At 42.9% G+C, this 20,463-nt stretch overlaps 1 protein-coding gene across 1 annotated transcript in view; it reads left to right on the forward strand.

Moving 5' to 3' along the window:
* Positions 1-4,287: 4,287 nt before the first annotated feature.
* The window catches only part of LOC103680049, a 46,398-nt gene continuing 30,222 nt past the window's right edge, over positions 4,288-20,463 (forward strand). Inside the window, exons 1-7 of the mRNA XM_040631310.1 lie at positions 4,288-4,725; positions 5,186-5,281; positions 5,936-6,166; positions 8,687-8,709; positions 10,062-10,162; positions 10,441-10,467; positions 10,617-11,171. Of these exons, the coding sequence (XP_040487244.1) occupies positions 4,303-4,725; positions 5,186-5,281; positions 5,936-6,166; positions 8,687-8,709; positions 10,062-10,162; positions 10,441-10,467; positions 10,617-11,171 (1,456 nt within the window). The 5' untranslated portion in view covers positions 4,288-4,302. The remainder of the gene's footprint in view (positions 4,726-5,185; positions 5,282-5,935; positions 6,167-8,686; positions 8,710-10,061; positions 10,163-10,440; positions 10,468-10,616; positions 11,172-20,463) is intronic.

The following is a 20,463-nucleotide window of genomic DNA, read 5'->3' on the forward strand; positions in this document are numbered from 1 at the left end:
AATAGTGTTTTTCAATGAGGGCATCTATCTGAATTCAGCACAAACAATAAAGTTAGAATAAGTTCTAGCATCTCCAGTTGTGTAGAGAAGCTTCTAGCTTTCTTAAGTGACCCTTGCCCCGGGCACACGGAAACAACTGGCTCAGGTCAGGCTTTTTCACATTGTCCTTACATGCCATCTCATTAAATCTTGTTACGAATTGAAATAGTGGATTTTTCTCCTAGGTCCGAAAGAAGTAAGAAGAAATGAAAAGGGGTGAGAAAGTGATTCATAAATTCTTACGACAGATATTTATATCGATCTCTCTCTCTACCAGACTTTGGTCTGTCCCCAGTAAAAATATTAAGAGACCCTTTTCCTCCTGGTGGCAGGCAAGAGCACTGAAGGATCGGAGAGCAGCGCCAGCATAAATGTAGCCATGACTAGTTTTTATTGAGACTGTTCTGTGCATTGGCTCAGGTAATTATCACAACTATACTCCTAAGAGAGGAATTGATCTCAGCAATGAGAAACGAAAGATGGAGCCACAGCTCAGATCAGGAATCATTCCAGTGTTCTAAAACTAGATCAGTAAATTCAGGATTTAGACCTGGGTCTACATTACTCTAGCACTAGTGCCCTCTTTTCTGCCCTAGACTGCCAGGGAGAAGGAAGCAGCCTAGGTCTGTGGGATGTGCTGCCAGGGATGAAGCAGAGTGGGGCTGGGGAGGGAGCCTACAGATAGCTTAGCAAGAGTGTAGGATGCTTTTTTTTTTTTTTTAAGATTTTATTTATTCGTTCCACAGAAAGAGAGACAGCCAGTGAGAGAGGGAACACAAGCAGGGGAAGTGGGAGAGGAAGAAGCAGGCTCCTAGCAGAAGAGCCTGATGTGGGGCTCCATCCCAGAACACCAGGATCACGCCCTGAGCCAAAGGCAGACGCTTAACGCTTAACGACTGAGCCACCCAGGCGCCCCTTGGATGCTTTTAAGTGCGAAGAACAGGGCTATCCTGAATCAGTGCAGTCATGTCATGACCTGAGTGCCCTTGCAGGTGGTACGGGTAGCATGAAGAAAACTTTTCCTTTTAAGGACCCGATGGGTCACGGGTTAATAACCTGAGATTTGGAGCTACATAAAACTGGATCATAATCTTTACTTTGGCACTTACTCACTCTGAGACTTTTGGCAGTTAAATACCTTCTTAAGAAATTCACTTTTCACATTCTTAAATAGGTGTTATTAAACTTCCATGATAAAAGTATTGTGGGATTTGCTTATAAAGTGTCCGTAAAGAGTCCTAGCCCATAAGAAGTGATCAGAAAATGGTATAGATGATGATTTTCTGCCTTCCTATTTACTGTTCTTGAAACAAATACCTTCATACCTCATTATCTCCCCATACCAGCTACAGAACCATGCTTGACTCTAGGCCTCTCCCAGGACACATCTTATGTGCAAGCTGAGGGCTTGGGAGAGCCCTGGACTGGAGGTCACTGGTAGCCTCCCCCTCTTCTTTTTCCCTTGCATACACTTTGTTTTTTGAGATAGAAATCTCATGCCATAAACTTCACTCTTTAAAGGTATACAGTATTTTTTTGGTATAATCCCAAATATGTTCAACCAGCACCACTAATTCCAGAATATTTTCACTACCCCAAAAAGAAACCTCAAACCTATGAGCAGTTATTCCCATTCTTTCTCCCACCAGCCCCCAACAATTAATCCATTTTCCATGTGTAAGGTTTGGCTACTCTGGACATTTTATATAAATGGAATTCTGTAATATGTGATCTTTTGTGTCTGGCTTCATTCACTTGGCCTAATGTCAAGGTCCATCCATGCTCTAGTATGAACCAATACTTCATTCCTCCTTCCTCCCGCTTTGACACTTCTATCCCATTCGTGATTCCAAAATACTTCCCTGAAATGCTATAAGACCTCTTTGTGCCAGCCATCCCATGGGCACACATCTTCCTGGGGTCCTACACTAGGATGCATGTGGCCTCCACCACCCCACCTTTCCCCTTTCCCACCAGCACACGGGTCCCCTAAGACTCCTGTCAAAGTTTATGACAGGCCGTGGTGAAATTTCTTCAAATAGGACCTTTCTCATTTCCGCTCCCCTAAAGCACTGGGTCTGTGATCGACTTTTATCACCTTTACAACCAGATGTGTGGAGAAAGTTCTGAGGTTGAGGATGGAGCCTTGAACCAGGACTGGACATGTTAGATTCTGCCAACCCTGTGGCTTACAAGGTGTTTGATTTGATAATGTCACTTAACGTCTCTATTGCTTTGTCAAAGGGCCCAAAGTACTCTTATTTATTCAGAGTTTTCTATGAGGGATGAGGAAAGCAGGGGATTGTGATTTCTAAACCACAGTTAGGTATAAAAAGGTTGTAAAAGAGGTTACAGCCTGTGTTCTCCTTTATGATTTTGAGGGATTCCTGTCTCACTTCGAGTTCTTTCATCCGTTTGGAGTTAATCTTTGTGTATGGTGTGAGAGAGTGGTCAAGTTTCATTCTTTTGCATGTAGCTGTCCAATTTTCCCAGCACCATTTATTGAAGAGACTGTCTTTTTTCCACTGGATGTTTTTTCCTGCTTTGTCAAAGATGAGTTGCCCAAAGAGCTGAGGATCCATTTCTGGGGTCTCTGTTCTGTTCCATTGGTCTATGTGTCTGTTTTTGTGCCACTTTGGAAAACAGTGTGGAGGTCCCTTAAAAAGCTAAAAATAGAGTTACCCTGTGATCCAGCAATTGCACTATTGGGTATTTACCCCAAAGATACAGATGTAGTGAAGAGAAGGGCCATATGCACCCCAATGTTCATAGCAGCTTTGTCCACAATAGCTAAATCGTGGAAGGAGCTGAGATGCCCTTCAACAGATGACTGGATTAAGAAGTTGTGGTCCATATATACAATGGAATATTACTCAGCCATCAGAACGATTACCCAACATTTGCAGCAATATGGATGGGACTGGAGGAGATTACGCTAAGTGAAATAAGTCAAGCAGAGAAAGACAATTATCATATGGTTTCACTCATTTATGGAACATAAGAAATAGGAAGATTGGTAGGAGAAGGAAGGGAAGAATGAAGGAGGGGTAAACAGAGGGGGGAATGAACCATGAGAGACTATGGACTCTGAGAAACAAACTGAGGGCTTCAGAGGGGAGAGGGGTGGGTGAATGGGATAGCCTGGTGATGGGTAATAAGGAGGGCACGTGTTGCATGGTGCACTGGGTGTTATACGCAAATAATGAATCATGGAACACTACATCAAAAACTAAGGATGTACTGTATGGTGACTAACATAGCATAATAAAAATTATTATTGTTTAAAAAAGTGTTGTAAAAATATTACCTCAGGGTTATTATGGTCATTGTTTCTTCAGCATTTCTGGGAAGGTGACCAGGGGGGATGAGAGGGCTCTGTGAGGAACAGAGCTGTTAGAAGGTACAAATGTCTTCACAATAAAATGATTCTCTTGGGAAAGCTCCTGACAAAGGAGGTTCTGGATTTTCATTCATCAAAAGTTGAGGACCTTACACACTTGAAACTAATATAACACTGTATGTTAACTCTACTGGAATTAAAATTAAAAAAAAATTTGAGAACCTGTGTGTAGACACTATTTCTGATACAGTAATGAAAAAAAACAGTCTGATTTCTAGAGCTTATTTTCTAGTGGGAGGATTCAGGCAATAAATATATACATTAGGTGGTGATAAAAAGGAAAATCAAGCAGGTGAGTATATGGAGAGCGATTGTATGGGTGGCCATGCTGTAGTTAGGCTAGACAGAGCCAACTCTTCTGGTAAGGGACCATGTGAAGAGAATGTGGAATGAAGTCACTGAGTCAGGCAGATATTAAGGTGAAGGGTCTTTCTTGAAACAGTCACAGCAAGTGCAAACATCCTGAGGCAGCAGTGTGTTTTGGTGCTTTCAACACTGAGGGTGTGTTCTGGTGGGTGAGAAAAGATCAAACAGATGGCGGCTCACTCAAGGCTACTCCTCTCACAGGCTTCAGTTGGTCCCTCCGTCCAGTAGGGGTGGAGGAAAATCATAATCCTTGTTCTACTGAGGATTGATGTCTAATAAGAGCTGGGGGGGAACAACGTGTTTGAAGCTTGAGTAAGAAGCCCCTGTGACCCCAGGTATCTGACCTGTTTGTCCGGGATACTCAGCATCCTTTTATTCACACTCATTTCTTACCTTGACCCCCCCCCCTTTTTTTTTGCCATCTACCCGGGATTCTATAAGCAAGAAGCACCTTAGAAATCCCAGCTGGGCAGACAGGAGCCAGGAGAGAAGCTACAATGACCTCAGCGGTCCTGGTGGACATACGAGATGAAGTGACCTGCCCCATCTGCCTGGAGCTCCTGACAGAGCCCCTGAGCATAGACTGTGGCCACAGCTTCTGCCAGGCTTGCATCTCCGGGAACAGCGCAGAATCGGTGATGGGCCAAGAAGGGGAAGGCAGCTGTCCTGTGTGCCAGACCAGCTACCAGCCTGGCGACCTGCGGCCGAATCGGCACCTGGCCAACATAGCGGAGAGGCTCAGAGAGGTGGTGCTGGGCCCCGGGTTGCAGCTGAAGGCGATTCTCTGTGCACACCATGGAGAGAAGCTCCAGCTCTTCTGTAAGGAGGACGGGCAGCTCATTTGCTGGCTTTGCGAGCGGTCTCAGGAGCACCGTGGTCACCACACGGTCCTTATGGAGGAGGTTGCCCATGAGTACCAGGTAGGATTCCAGACGGAGGGAAGGCCGGAGACTGTAGCTTTTCTCCATGCTGTAATCTAGTTTCTTTGTAGTTTTCCCATTTACCTGGCGGATGAACCTAGAAAATGCCCCCTGCCCAAGAGCTGAGACTTTCTCTTTCTTGCTGCTCGAGACCTGCTCCACATGAGGAGATTGCTGTGGGGTAACTAGCGGCTGGGTGGATCGAGTGTGGGCGGTACAGTGGCAGTGAGAGGAAAGTCCTCCATGGGCAGCTTCTTTGCCTAGGAGGGAAGAGAATCAGCCTGTGCCCGTTGGCTTTTTATGCATACCCCCGGTGCATAAAAGATCCTCAGGCCTTCTCAGTTCTTCAGCCCCTGCAAGACAGGCTTCCGAGGTCAGCATAATCTCTTCCCCATTCACTCCGTTCTGGGCACAGAGACAAGTTCGTGCTTGACCCTGCTTGCCCTGATGTTTCTTTAAGGAGAAGTTCCAAGAGTCTCTGAGGAAGTTGAGGCAAGAGCAGCAGGAAGCTGAGAGACTGACTGCTGTTATCATAGGGAAGAGGACATCCTGGAAGGTAAGAGAGACTCCGGAAGATGTCCGGGGACAGGAATCTGGGGCAGGGCATGGGACTCTGGGTCTTATCTCTTCCCTGATTTGGCCGGAAGAGCTTCCCTTTGCCTAATCCTTCCCTGCAGCCCTTCCAAGCAAGGGCGTTGTTCATGGTGTGGGGATAGGGAAAGGGGAGTTAGAGAATGAACGTATCAAAAAGGAATTCAGGTTTTTAAAGATAGTTACAGTAGGAGAGGAACCATGGCCATTGGCAGCCCCCAGTTCCTGATTCCAGACCTTGTTCTACAGTTTCAAGCTCTGAACGCTCCTGGAAAGAGGTCTCACATAGGCCAGGCATTCCCACGTGGGTACTGAATTGGAAGGGGAGGCCAATGCAGAGGCATGGGAGGCCAGGGAGGTGGCCTAGAATCTAGACCTCATCCAGGAGCCACAGTCTGTCTTGGAGGCCTAGATAAGGTAGCCTGGGGCTCATGGTCTGGGAAGAGCTGAAGAGAGAACAGAAGGAAAGAACAACTCCTGCAAGACTTCCTTCCCATCTTTGCTACTCCTTTCCCGTGAGACCTGGCAGTGCTGAGCCTGATTCTCCACGCCCCCACCCAAGAGCGGAGACTCTCAGCTCAGCAGACGAGCAGCCTCTTTCTCTTGCATGTTCCTGAAGAATCAGATGGAACCCGAGAGACACAGGATCCAGACAGAGTTTAATAAGTTGAGAAGGATCCTGGACAAAGAGGAGCAGCGACAATTGAAAAAACTGGAGGAGGAAGAGAGGAAGGGGCTGAGCATTCTCGAAGAGGCTGAGACTGAACTGGTCCGGCAGAGCCAGTCACTGAGGGAGCTCATCTCAGATCTGGAGCTTCGGTGTCGGGGGTCAGCAATGGAGCTGCTGCAGGTGAGACTCGTGGAGGAAGCCCCAGTCTGAGAGTCGAGGCAAAGGGAGACTAACTTGCCTTCCCTTCTTACATGGGACTCATGATCTGGTAGGGGCAAGAAGATTTATTTGGCCCCGTTGTGCCTCTTGCCTATTAAACTATGCGGAGGTCTTGGGTAAAGCATATGATAATTAAAGTACAAATGCTAGGGGACGGTCCCTTTTTTTTTTTATTAAAAATAAAGGGTAGTCCAGAAGTTTATTGGATACTGTGAAGATCTGTTATATGCCCTTATGTTCGAGAGCAGCATTTCTGAATCTCAGCACTATTGCTATTTTGAGCTGGAAATTCCTTGCCATGAGGGGCTGCCAGGTACCGTGTAGGGTGTTCAGCAGCCTCCCTGGCCTCCACCTGCCGGACGGATGTCAGTATCGTCTCCCCTCAGCTGTGACAACCAAAAATCCTCCAGATATTGCCAGATGTCCCTGGCGGTACATAATCCCCTCTGCCCTGGTTGGGATTCACTGGTCGTTTGGCACCTGTTGTCTCTGAGGCTGTGTTGGGATTTGTTGGGTACTTTTCATTCCAGTTTAGTCACAGGGACACACACACCAAGCTCAAGTACTTGGAGATCCTGTATGTCATCACCATTCCTCCTTTGCTTGCAGTCTCTTCTCTAGGGCAGAATCATTTAACATGCTGTAATCGAAGTTTGAACAGGTCTTTTTAAGGCACAAAGAAGACTGGGCTGCGGGGTGTGTGTGTCTGCGTGTGCGCTGGAAGGGTCAAGCCGTCAAATCTGGAGAGATTTGATGCAGGAGCTTGAACCGAAGTTGAAATCTGAGCCGGTGTTTTTACATAGAATGAATACTGTGACTGTAGTAGAGATGGGGGGTACGTTGTAACATTCTGGAACCTTCGGGCTGTTCCTCACTTTCTGTTTGCTTTCTTGCTTTCCTCTTGGTCTCCCTTTGTTGGTAGAACAATCACTTCTTTACCTACTCTTGGGCCCTAGTCTTGGGGTTGTGGAGTAACTACATTCCACCTGTTGGAGCTTTTCTCACGTGCTGCTTCTGATTGCCATCTTTGTTTTATTCTTCTTGCCCTTTTTCTTCAGCTTGGACATTGGGTTACCCTAACGCTTCTCCCTGCGCCCGTTCTAGCCCCTCCACAGATTCTTCACGCTGTAAAAATCGCTCCATAAGTGCAGAGGGATCATCAGTTTATATGGTCGGCTCAGGCCCCTGTCGGGACCCTCACACCTGTTCATTCGTATGACTGCCCAGTGGGTCTTTTAACTTGAGTGCTGTTTCAGTCAGGTTTTCTAGAGCTCGCCCAGCACAAACACCGTCTTCCTCCTCTTCGCCGTATCTGTGTGACCTTATCGCAGGTTAAGATTTGATAGCCCGTGCACGTCTGCAGCTTTCAAGTTTCAGTGTGACCCTTGAGAATAAACTAACTCAAGAGAAGGAGCCGAGAAGTGGCACCCGGACTTCGCCTTTTGAGTTCCTCGGTACAGCCGTGCCTAAAGGCTGATGCAGTTCGGGATATCCGGGGTAAATTGACACATCCACCCCCGTCTAGTGCTTTCCATATTCAAGCCAGTTGGAGCTGCGTTTCTGTCAAATGCCACTGAAAATAGCCCCAACACAGAAAATAGTTACTCCTGTGTTACGTCGATCAAGCCGTTGGCCTTTTCTTCAGTCATTGTGGTGCGTAGAGTAGAAGTTGGGGAGACCAAACGGGAGGCCACGAGGTAGTTCCGCTCCAGGGAGGCCGGCGGTGGCAGTGACAGTGACGAGCCGGTGGCTAAAAGAAGGGGACTGGCTTGGTCTGAGATGGGACATCAGGGCGGATCTAAGGTAGTTTTTAGGCTCATGCTTTGTTTAAATTAGGTGATGAAATGGGTGCTGACAGCGCTGAAGAAGATGGAAGGTCAGAGACCTCACGGTGGCAGGAAAAGTAAGGGGTTTTGCTTTTGTTTTGCTTTTTTAATGTCTTAAGTCTGGTGCCTGTGGCTCATTTGCTGGCGAAATGAGAGCGATCTGAGCAGAAGCACAGATTCGGGAATCGTGAACGTGTGTGTCGAAATCAAGAAAATGGCTGAAGTCAGCAAGGGTAGCTTGAGGGTGAGAAGAGGTGACGTTTGAGAAATAACCAGTTTTAAGGCTTCTGTATCCTCAGTGCCAGAATGTAGTCACCTCAAGGACAGAAATTATGACTTAATCGTGTGGGATTTTCTAGTGCTAATAAATGATGTACATACACAACATTTTAAACGCAAACACACACACACGCACACACACACACACACTCTCTCTCTCTCGTCAAAATAAAGGTACTAACGAATGAGTTGAATCATTTCCCAACATCTCTATGTAAGGTCTCAGGGACAGTCTGCTTTGAGTTCTTATTCTACTTCGTGGCCTCCATTGTGGGTCCATCTTTATTCCCATCATACCATGGGGTGGTGGGGATGGAATAAGGAACATGGATGAGACCTATTACTCCCTGACTTAACCTTTCTCTTTCCTTCCTAGGATGTGAGTGATGTCATGAAAAGGTACGTGTAGGAGAGAACACAGGGTGGTTCCCTTGGGTTGACAAAAGATTCCCACACCCATAGAGTTATCTTGTGGTCAGTGGAAAAGGAAAAAAAGAAAAATCACAAGGCAGGGAAATTTTAGGACTGTGATGTCTTGAGTTGCTCATCATGAGAATTTTCGGGTTCCCCAAAACAAATGGGATTACCTAGTTTCTATGGTCAGAGAATTTGGGTGATTTGGGGGGGGGGATGGCCACAAATTGGGCACAGTCCTGTCCTTAAAAATAAAATTTGCAGTATCATTAACTTTCCTAGTATCCCATAATGGGACCCCTTTGCCACAAAACTCTACCTGTTTCCAGCCCTGATTCTAGTAGCTTTTAGTATTTTATCAGAGGAAAATTCCCATCTGTCTTTCCCAAGGACCAAGAATGAGCGCCTGAGGCATTTGCCTTCAAGTTCCCTTTCTCTCTTGGCTTTAGAAGAGTCCTGCCTTTCTACCTATTTTTCCTCAGACTTCCATTTTTCTCAATTCCAGTAAAAACATAGACATGAGGTCTTGAGAAGATTGGCTTTGGCCCTGGAACAAAACATGTTCTCTTCTCTATCCCATGCCCTAGAATCTCATCCATCAAGGTGATATCTGAGGTTGCCCACACACCTGGTACCTTTGAGCTCCTCACAGACACACGAGATACAGAGCCTGTTGTCTCTTCTGAAGTGCTCATTCTTGGTTTGGAGTGAACCAAGTGAAACTTTTTCCAACTGGCATGATATTCCCAGAGAGAGTGCCTCCGAAAACACCGTTCTGCAGGGTTTTCTTCCTAGGCCTCTGGTAGATTCTAAGGCCTAAACTCACTCTTCAGAAGGAAGCCCTTTACTCAATACTCTCAGAGCCCCAGCGGCAGGTTCCTGGTGTTCTCCCTGTCAACACACTTCTCCAGCCCCTTAGAGTAGACCCTTAAGATGTCACTGACATTTAAGCATTTTATATCATTTTTAGAAGTAGCAAAAGATTTCCCAGGCATTATTTTATTTAATTTTATATAATCTTAGGATGTAGAGCTAGAAGGGGAAATTATTGTATTTTACAAAACCAAAACACACCAAAAGGAGTCTTTGAAGGGTTAGATCTTTATCAAAGTTTGCACAGATGGTGAGAAGCTAGTTTCTTTTTTTTTTTTTCCAGAGAAGCTAGTTTCTAATCCAGGTCTTCTGGTCCCGGCACTAGAGCTCTTTGCAGAATGATGCTAATTTTCTTCAGGAAAGAATGCTGAAGTTCCCCCAGGGGCCTGGCTGACGAGCGGGACAGGTGTTGGAGGAACCCAAGGCCGGCAGTGTAGGAGATTCATAAGGTCTGTTCTCTCTAGAAGTGAGTTCTGGACCCTGAAGAAGCCAGAAGCTCTCCCTACCAAGCTGAAGAGTATGTTTCGAGTTCCAGATTTGAAAAGAATGCTGCGAGTGTTCAGAGGTGAGGAGATTCAGGGGACAGCCCTTGGATGTGGAATTATTGTAGCATAAGCAATAAATAGAATAAAGTATAGAGTTGGTGTTTGGGAATAGTGGTGCAGAGAGAGGTCAGAGAGGGAGGGACATACAATGCTGAAGAAGATGCAGTTCATATTTAAGGAGGAACAAGATGGCTGCCTTGCATCCTTATAGAATTCCCTACCTCGCCCCTCAGTCAGTAAGGGAGACACGGCAGACCTGACCTATGTACAACATAATTGACTCTGTTTATCATTACAGAACTGACGGATGTCCAGAGCTACTGGGGTAAGTAGCAGCCATGGCCTCTTTGAGCTGACACGTCATTGTCCTTGCTCACATGCTCCTCCCCAGACATACCCATACACACTCTTAGCTGTGAGTTGTTAATACCATCCCTCCATCCTCATCTGCTGGTGTTGTACCTTTTCCCACAGTGGACGTGACTCTGAATCCACACACGGCTAATTTAAATCTTGTCATGTCTAAAAACCGAAGACAGGTGAGATTTGTGGGTGCCAAGCTGTCTGGGTCTTACCTGGAAGAGCATTATGACTGTGGTATCCTGGGCTCTCAGCACTTCTCCTCCGGAAAACATTACTGGGAGGTGGATGTGGCGAAGAAGACCGACTGGATCCTGGGGGTGTGCAGTAATTCAGTGGAACCTACGTACTGTTTCAACCAGTTTACAAACAATCGAAATGTTTACTCCAGATACCAACCTCAGAGTGGATACTGGGTGATTGGGCTACATCATAAACATGAATATAGAGCCTATGAGGAATCTTCCACTTCCCTGCTCCTCTCCATGATGGTGCCCCCTCGCCGTGTTGGGGTTTTCCTAGACTACGAGGCTGGCACTGTCTCCTTTTATAATGTCACAAACCATGGCTTTCCTATCTACACTTTCTCTAAATATTACTTTCCTACCGCCCTTTCTCCATATTTTAATCCTTGCAGTTGTGTAGTCCCGATGACCCTGCGTCGCCCAAGCTCTTGAACATTTTGCTGTCTCCACCCGTATCTGAGCAGGACCCTTCACTCTGAGATTCATCTGTACCTCAGTTTCTCCTTTCTGAACTTCCGTTTTCTCATGTTCTCACATCCTTCCTTTCAAACATTTATTCAGTGCCAAAATATACCCAGAGGTGATCGTGAACATCCCTGACTAATTAATTACAGATCTTGGGATGGGCGGGGGGTGGCTTTCAACATGTTACCATTAAGCATGATAATGGAGTTATTTTTGTTGTTGATTCATGGGAGCAAATTTAGGAAGTTCTTTTCTGTTAATTTGCTCTAAGTTTTTGTACTGAATGGAAAATTGAATTTCAACAGATACTGTCTGTTATTATTGAGACAATCCTGTGTCGTTTTTATTCTGTCATTGGAGTACATTGATTTGTTTCCATTTTTAAATGCAATACAAAGTCCTGAAATAAATCAATATTCTTCATAGGCAGTATTGGATTTGTTTTTGCAAATACATTGTTTTGGTTTCATTTCCATCTCTGTTTATGAAAAAAAATTGACCTGTATTGTAACATTGTTGTCAGGTCTTATAAAATGGAATAAACAAAGAAATTACTGTACTTTTGTGTTAAGTATATATAGGATTGAGTGCTAAAAACCATTATAATGTTAATTTTGGTGGCTTTGAATTCAAAGAAAGAAATTTTAACTTCAGTTTTCACTACAACCTTCATGGATTTAAAAATTTAAGGGTAGTAATTGAAACTTTAAAACAAATCTCCCAAATTCATTGAAGTAGAAAAAGGGGAGAAGAAAATGATCAATCCACTACAGATTTTTCTCCCAGAATGGGAGGAAAACGTACAAAGAAAATACAAAGCACATTTAGGAAGAGAATGACTTCTTCCAGCTTCACCCCCTTTCTTTGTGCTCAAGCAAGAACAGCTTGTGAATGAGCTGCAATGACTTTGCTAGAGGTGTTATATGCTTTTGAGTCAGCTGGAAAAGAAATTAGAAGGTGGATGTGAGTATGGAAACAAATATCAAGGAGTCGACTAGAGCTGCTTTCCAATATGGTAGCCAAGAGCTACCAGTGGCTGTTGAGTACGTCAGATGTGTCTTGTCTGAGTTGAAGTGTGCTTTATGTGTAAAATGCACACCTGATTCTGAAGACTTAATTTTAAAAAACAATGTAAAATATCTTATAACTTTTCTATTATAGATTGCAATGATAATATTTTGCAGGATTAAATATATTTGCAGGATTTGCTGGATTAAATATGTATTCCCTTCACCAGTGTCACTTTACTTTTTAGATGTAGATACTAGAAAATTTAAAATTACTACGTGGCTTATGATGTCTTTCTATTGGACAGCTCTTTCTGTAATGCAGTTTCTATCCCTACCAGGGCCCTAGTATAGGGCCAATATGTTCATCTCTACGCATATCCCCTATCCTTCTGAGGTATTTTTGTAGAAGAAGGTAATGGCAGAGAGAAGAAGATCTCAACATATCTAGAAATCTATGATGTAGAAGATCATAGAAAGGGATCATGGTCAGAGAAAATGATTCTGCCTAGTCTGGTCCCTGTCTTTAGCCCTCAGTCTGTTGGACACTTGATGTTCCTTCGTAGTTTGAGGAAATATTAACTAGTTCATCCTCAGCGCTCAGCTCTGGTGTCTGTGGGAAGATGAAGTACAGGTTACAGTAAAAGTCCAGTACTGGTTTGCTCTAGGGCAGAATTCTATTTGGGAGATAAAATTTGTGGGAGACCAGAGGCCAGATGCATACTCTTGGTCCTGATTTGCATTTCAGTTAGAAGAGATATAAAAGGAGATAGAGCAGACAAATGGTTGCCCACAGAGCTGGTGGGGTTCAAGGATGAGAGATATTAGAAAAGAATCTGCCTGAGTAATTGCTCCCTTCCACTTATTTTCCATGTAAGAAGTTCCAGGTAAAAGGAGTTAGCCCAGCTGTCCTCTACCAGTGGAGGTGTTCAGTGAATGACCTTAGACAATAAGGAAAGACAAAGTACGTGCTGGGATTCTGCAAATGAGATCTGGGGAAGGTTGTCCAATAAGATTTGGAGGAATGAATTTGCAGCCCTGACTCTTCTGGGGGTCTGGGCAGAGGCCTACTGGCCTTGACATGCAGTAGACCTGCTATGAAAAGTAAATGCAAAAACATAATGGATCAAATGCTAAAGAAATTAATTCCTTATAAAAATCAAACATGCTGTGTGGCACTGTTCCATGTGGGATTCATGCACCAAGCTTTCTTCCACCTGAGTCTCTGCCATCCCCAAAGACAGTATTGTCCTAAGCATCAAGCCAGAAGGGTAAAAAAAAAAAAAAAAACAACCTTGGGAGTCAATTTCCTTCTTAAATTCCTCACTTATATATGGGATTCATAATTTCTGCTCACTTTCTATTGCTGAGAATAGCTATGGGGACACACCTAACTGCAAGGAAAATTGTAAAACTGGCTAGCCATATGTAATTTCGTACAATCAAATGTCAAAGGAAGGAAAATGACAGATTTTTGTGGAGACATAGTAGTCTGTTACATGGGATACAAGGAGTGCCTGGAACCTTAGGCAATTCCTCTTTCTCATTATAGAAGACGCAGGACCTTAGCATTTTTTCTAGAACTATGTATATTCCATCCTGTAGCCTAAAATTGAAAAAGAAAGGGGAAGAGATGAGATGTTTTGCTGTCATACACATAGGCATGGGCTAAGTAACAACCATCTTTTTAAATTACAGGCCAAGCTAAGATCAAATGGTAAATAAGTTAAAGGAGACAGAACAAAAGGAATGGAACTGGTGGAGAGCGTATCAGGATTTTCAGGAGGTTGGGAGACAACCAAATCTGGAATATATGCTCTGATCTGATTGGAGGGACTCCTGAACAGATTGCAAATGGGTTCTGTCTCTTGTCACTTCCAGGAAAGACCTCTGCAGAGATTGAAGTACTATTGAGAGCTGAGCCCAGGGGGTTGGGCCTATGGACATATATAAAGACATGAAATATTCAAAAGGAACTAGAGGAACAAACATGGATGGACAGAGTAATTTACTTAAGAAATAGATGCTCATTTAGTTAATAATGAAGTTAAAGGGGAGAAAACTACATGTTAAATAATTACAAGGAGTTGAATATCAATAAACTATTGAAACGTTTACTGAAAGAAAATAAGAGGTCAAATGTCCTCTGCCTTCCCTTAAGTTATTGATGTGATAATTCCGTATCATAAGAAGTAGAATTTCTATTCACCAATAACAGTAAAATGGTTGATAGGAGGACAAACTTGCAACATCAGTAAAACTTATAGACGATAATACCAAGAGGTGTTCTTGAGATGAAAATGTAATGGCCTGAAGGTCTCAGGGGCAGCTATCACCCCAGGAAGCTCAGAAGTAGAGCCACCTTTTTAATATCTCTCCCTCTGACCCACATACACAGGCCACATATTTATGGCTTTTCAAACCCTCACATCCCTTCCTCCACAATACCATCCCTAAATTAGGTTTGCACATGTGTTATTTCCAATAAATGAATTGTTAGCATTAGTGTGCCAAATAGTCTTGTTTCCACTTGAATGGGAATTAATAAATATTAATACCATTTTAAATAAGGACAAATAATTTGAACATCCATATATTTTTATAAAGGCCATATATGAAAGACCCACAGATAATATCATCCTCGGTGGGGAAAAACACCTTTTCCTCTAAGGTCAGGAACACAACAGGCACGTCCACTCTCACCACTGTTATTCAAAATAGTACTGGAAATCCTAGCCTCAGCAATCACACAACAAAAGGAAATAAGAGGCATCCAAATGGGCAAAGAAGAAGTCAAACTTTTACTCTTTGCAGATGACATGAGGATCTATGTGGAAAACCTGAAAAACTCCACCAAAAAATTGCTAGAATTGATATAGGAATTTAGCACAGTGGCAGGATATAAAATCAGTGCTCAGAAGTCTGTTGCATCTGTATACATCAATAACGAAGCAGCAGAAAGAGAAATCAAGGAATCCATCCCATTTATAATTGCACAAAAACCGTAAGATACCTAGGAATAAACCTAACCAAAGACGTAAAAGATCTGTACTCTGAAAACTATGGAACACTTATGAAAGAAATTGAGGAATACACAAAGAAATGGAAAAACACTCCATGCTCATGGATTGGAAAAAAAAATATTGTTAAAATGTCTATACTACCCAAAACAATATACACATTCAATGCAATCCCCATCAAAGTAGCACCAGCATTCTTCATAGAGCTAGAAAAAACAATTCTAAAATTTGTATGGAACCAGAAAGTCAAGGTAATATTGAAATAGAAAACCAAAGCTGGAGGCATCCCAATTCCAGACTTCAAGCTGTTATTACAAATCTGTAATTATCAAGACAGCATGGTACTGGCACAAAAACAGACACATAGATCAATAGAACAGAATAGGGAATCCAGAAACAAGACCCTCAACTCTGTGGGCAACTAATCTTCAACAAAGCAGGAAAGAATATCCGATGGAAAAAAGACAATCTCTTCCACAAATGGTGTTGGGGAAATTGGACCACCACATGCAGAAGAATGAAACTGGACCACTTTCTTATAGTATACAAAAAATAAATTCAAAATGGATGAAAGACTTAAATATAGGCAGGAATCCATCAAAATCCTAGAGGAGAACACAACCTCTTCAACCTCGGCTGCAGCAACTTCTTGCTAGACATATCTCCAGGGGCAAGAGAAACAAAAGCAAAAATCAACTATTGGGATTTCATTAGGATAAAAACTTTTGCACAGCAAAGGAAACAGTCAACTCCACTGGAAATTGTAAGTGTTGGAGGAAGTGTAGCCCCTGGGCCCTGCTGGTGGGAATGTAAAATGGTGCGGGTGTTATGAAAAACAGTATGGTGGTTCTTTAAAAAATTAATAACAGATTTACCATATGATTCAGCAAATCCACTCTGGGTAAAGAATTTAAAGCAGGGTCTCAAAGAGCTATTTGTATATCTGTGTTCACAGCAACATTATTAGTAATAGGCAAAAGGTGGAAGCAATCTAAGTGGTAATCGATGGACGAATGGATAGACCTTATGTGGTTGCAATATTGTAATTTATAGAAATATATATATATTTGATCACCCAGAGGCCCAAAACATACTCCTCATTATGTATTTGGTCTTCATTTGAGGTTCCTGGTTCATGGCTCTTTCTAAAACCCTTGGAATTTCCTGTGATAAAGGCAATAAAGGTGTCTTTTGTTTTGTTAATAAAGGTGACATTAGGACACCTCCCAGGAGCAGCGGCTGGTTGCCAGGAGGACCAGTTTGTGATTGAAAGGTTGGAACTTTTAGTTTAGGAGGGGAGAAGGGTTGCAGGTTGAATCAGCCAGTAGCCATGACTTAGTCAATCCTGACTATGAATGAAGCCTCCATAAAAATCCAAAAAGACTGGGTCCTTCGAGCTTTCCGGCTGGTGAACGTGTGGAGACTCGGGCAGAGTCGGGGCACTCCGACAGCGTGGATGCTCCTCGCCCTTTCTCCATACCGCACTCTCTGCATCTTTTCCATCTGGCTGTTGTTTTGATCCTGAAGCTGTTTCCCTGAGTTTTATGGGCCACCCTAGCGAATTAAAAGAACCTAAGGAGGAGGCTGTGCAAGTCAGAAGCCCAGGAAACAGCCTGGGGCTTGCACGTGGCATCTGAAATGGGGGCGGGGCAGTTTTCTAGGACCGAACCCTTCCTCTGCGGAATCTGATGCTGTCTGGGAAGGCAGTGTCAGACTTGACTTGAATTCTTGGACACCCTGGCGGTTGCCTAGAATTGCTTGATGTTGTGTGGACGACCTTCCGCATTAGAATTGGGTCTGGGAATGCTTAAATGAGTGGTATATACATATAATAGATTATTCAGCCTTCAAAAGGAAGGAAATTGTGACACAAGCTACCACATGGATGAATCTTGAGGACATTATGATAAGTGAAATAAGTCACAAGACAAAGCGTGTATGATTCCACTTACATGAGACTTTCAGAGTAGTCACACTGATGGAGACAGAGAGTAGAATGTTTGCCAGTGGCTGGAGGCAGGGGGGAAATTTGTAGTTGTTTTATGAGTATAGAGTTTTGGTTTTGCAAGATGAAAAGTTCTGGAAATTAGTTGCACAACAATGTGAACATGGTTAACACTACTGAACAATACACCTAAAAATGATCAAAATGTTAATTTTTATGGTTATATATGTGTATATACGTATATACACACACATATATATATATTTCTTTTTTTTTTTTTTAAGACAGGAGAGAGAGCAGGGGGTGCAGGGTGAGGGTCAGAGGGAGAAAGAGAGAGAATCCCAAGCGAGCTCCATGCCCAGTGCAGAGCCCGATGCAGGATGTTATATATATTTGCCACAATTAAAAATTATTAAAAATGTAAAAATAATTATGAAATGGGTAGGTAAAATAGGATTTTATCATAAATCAAAATATTTTGCATCCAGAAAATATGTTTGAAATATAATAACTATTACAAATCTCTGTAAAAGATATAGTTTGGTTATGAATGTAAAAAAATATATAAAAGAGCAAAGAAAAAATAGATTAAACCACACTAACAACAGCTGTCCTTTTCATGCATTTCATTATTTCTTATTATTTTAAAGTGACAATTTCATGATTTTATATGATTTAAAAAGGAAAATATTATGAGCATCCTAATGTAATAGCTACTGTTTCAGACTATCTAATAGACTCTAGTAGAGCCATATATATGGAATTCTAAACCTACTGTTGATTGGACAAGTTGGGGAGGAAGAACTTCCTCTAGCAGGACTAAGAGTGAAATTGACATGAGACAGATTAACAGGACAAAATCAAACTTAATAGCAATAGCATAGATACAGGGAATCCTCACAGACATGGAAATTCCAGACAGTGAGGCAACATGAAGGTTTTTGAACAAGGGAGAGGGGTAAGGGTCTGAGGATACGAAGGAGAGAAAGACCATTAGCAAGATGAAAGGGGAAGTTTGGGAAACAGAGTTTGCCCTTTATGCAGATAAGGTTCTTAGGTCAAGAGGAATCTCTGTTAATAGCTCTCCTAGTACAAGCCGGCAGTTGAAGAGGAAGCGAAAAGCTTTTCCTGAATCTGCTGGGTTTGGGTTGCTTTTGATTCAAAATAATGTTCATGCAAAGTGGCCCATCTTGGGGCACACTGCCTTTGTTCCCTACAGACACAACAGTAAATAACTAATGACAATGACGTGTGAGAAATGTTTTTTTAAAAGAGTGTACTTGGCTAACGTATATATGGGTAAATTATTAATGTCTGCAGAAGTCCGTATGTTTGTCATGGGACTATGTCCCATGATTGTTAAGTGAGGAAAATGTGTTTCAGAACAGTGAACAGTATACAGTACATTTTTAAGACAAATATGTATTTGGGTAGAAAACATATAGCATAGAAAATATTTAGCAATATTTTCTGAAATGATAGTAGTGTATATCCCTACTTTGAAAAAATAGTGATTTTTATAAACACTTTGTTTTGATTGTATTGTCAAATTTTTCTACATTTACCTGCTTTACTAAAAAATATACTTTTTAAAAAGAGGAATGTGAACATGTTTTCTCATCAAGACAGTATGATTTTAGGGGCGCCTGGGGGGCACAGTCGTTAAGCGTCTGCCTTCAGCCCAGGTCGTGATCCCAGAGTCCTGGGACTGAGTCCCACATGGGGCTCCTCATTCAGCGGGGAGTCTGCCTCTCCCTCAGCCCGCTGCTCCTTCTTGTGCTCTCTCTCTCTGACAAATAAATAAAATCTTAAAAACAAAACAAAACAAAACAAAAACAAACCCATCATTATTCATGATTCTAAAATCTGCAACTTATTAAAATCCAGGAGATGAATATAACTTCAACCTAAGTCTTTTTATGAGGAACAAAACTTTACAAATAGAAATCGTTGGTACATATTATTTATATTTATATTACCTTTGAAAATGAGTTAACGTTCATTAAGTAGGCCTCTAGCAAGGCTAGATTGGGTGGGAAAGGCTTTCCTATCAGAGAAAGAAGCAAGAGAGAAGATGATCAGGAGAAGGGAGGGAGACGGGAAATGGTTTTAGAGACCCAGCCCATTTGGGAAGAGGGCGAGGCTGGTGGAGACTGGCTCTGTCCCTGGAGCCCTTGTGTAAGTGCTCCCTCCAGGGTTCCACAAAAGAGGATAAACAGCCCAACTCCTGACCCACAGGCTGAATTTTATTATGGATCTCACCTCATCTGCTCCTGGAGACTCAGCCAAAGGCTGGTAAGTGAATTAGACATTTGGGGGTGGGGAGGTTTCAAGATCAAGGTAAGGACTGGGCTGGTGTTCTCTCCCCAAGACCAGAGGTGACAGGACTATTGGAGGCTATTGATACATGTGGACAAAGTGGTAAAGACCAGGGGCGCAAATCTGATTGGTTCTAGCAGATATGGAAGGTGAGGTCTGGGAGGGGAGCTGAGGATATATGGGCTGGATGGAAGTTTCTGAAGTGTGGCGAATCAGGAGAAGCAATCCTATCAGTGGCAGATGTCCTAATAATTATAGACTAGAGACGAGAAAAAGAAAATGCATTGACTTAGACTACAGACCCCTCCTGGAAAACCATGGAAGGAGCCCTGAGAATGGCAGCGAACTGGTCACCTGTCCCAAGCCAGATGTTGGAGGGGATTTAGGGGAAGGAGCAAGGGCATCTCAGCACGTGTGAGAACTAGGAGCCTATTTTCCTTTCCAGAAAGAAAAATCAAGGCTCCAGGAGAGGGAGCTGGAGTGGAAGCATAAGATTTATCTTAGCCCCTGAGTTAAATATTTTAAGATACCCCTTCATCTAGTATCATCAGAAACCCGTGAAGAAGGTATTTTATTACTGCCTCCATTTCTTCTTCTTTCTGGTGAAAACAGGATTAGATATGGCTGTCTTCTCAGGAGGTGCCCTCTGAGCTACACCTGGAACATTTTACTAACCCCATCTATTTGCATACCCACCCCTCTCTCAATCCATAAGCCCAGTTAGGACGGATGCCTGCAAAATAGCCCATGCTCCAAATAAGCTTCCTGAATGGTTAAACTGATGAATGAAGGAAAGTCTGCTAGGAAGCAAATGGTAAAATTACATGTTAGTTTCTATCAGAAAAATCTTCCAAGTATCAAGGACTGCACACCCTTCCCCAGAAATAATTCCTTTTTTTCCTCCAACTTTCAGTCATTTCTTTTTATTTTTAAATTCTTTTTAAATTTGTAATCTCTACA

Source organism: Ursus maritimus, unplaced genomic scaffold (assembly GCF_017311325.1).
Source record: "Ursus maritimus isolate PB19 unplaced genomic scaffold, ASM1731132v1 scaffold_16, whole genome shotgun sequence".
NCBI classification, from domain to species: domain Eukaryota; kingdom Metazoa; phylum Chordata; class Mammalia; order Carnivora; family Ursidae; genus Ursus; species Ursus maritimus.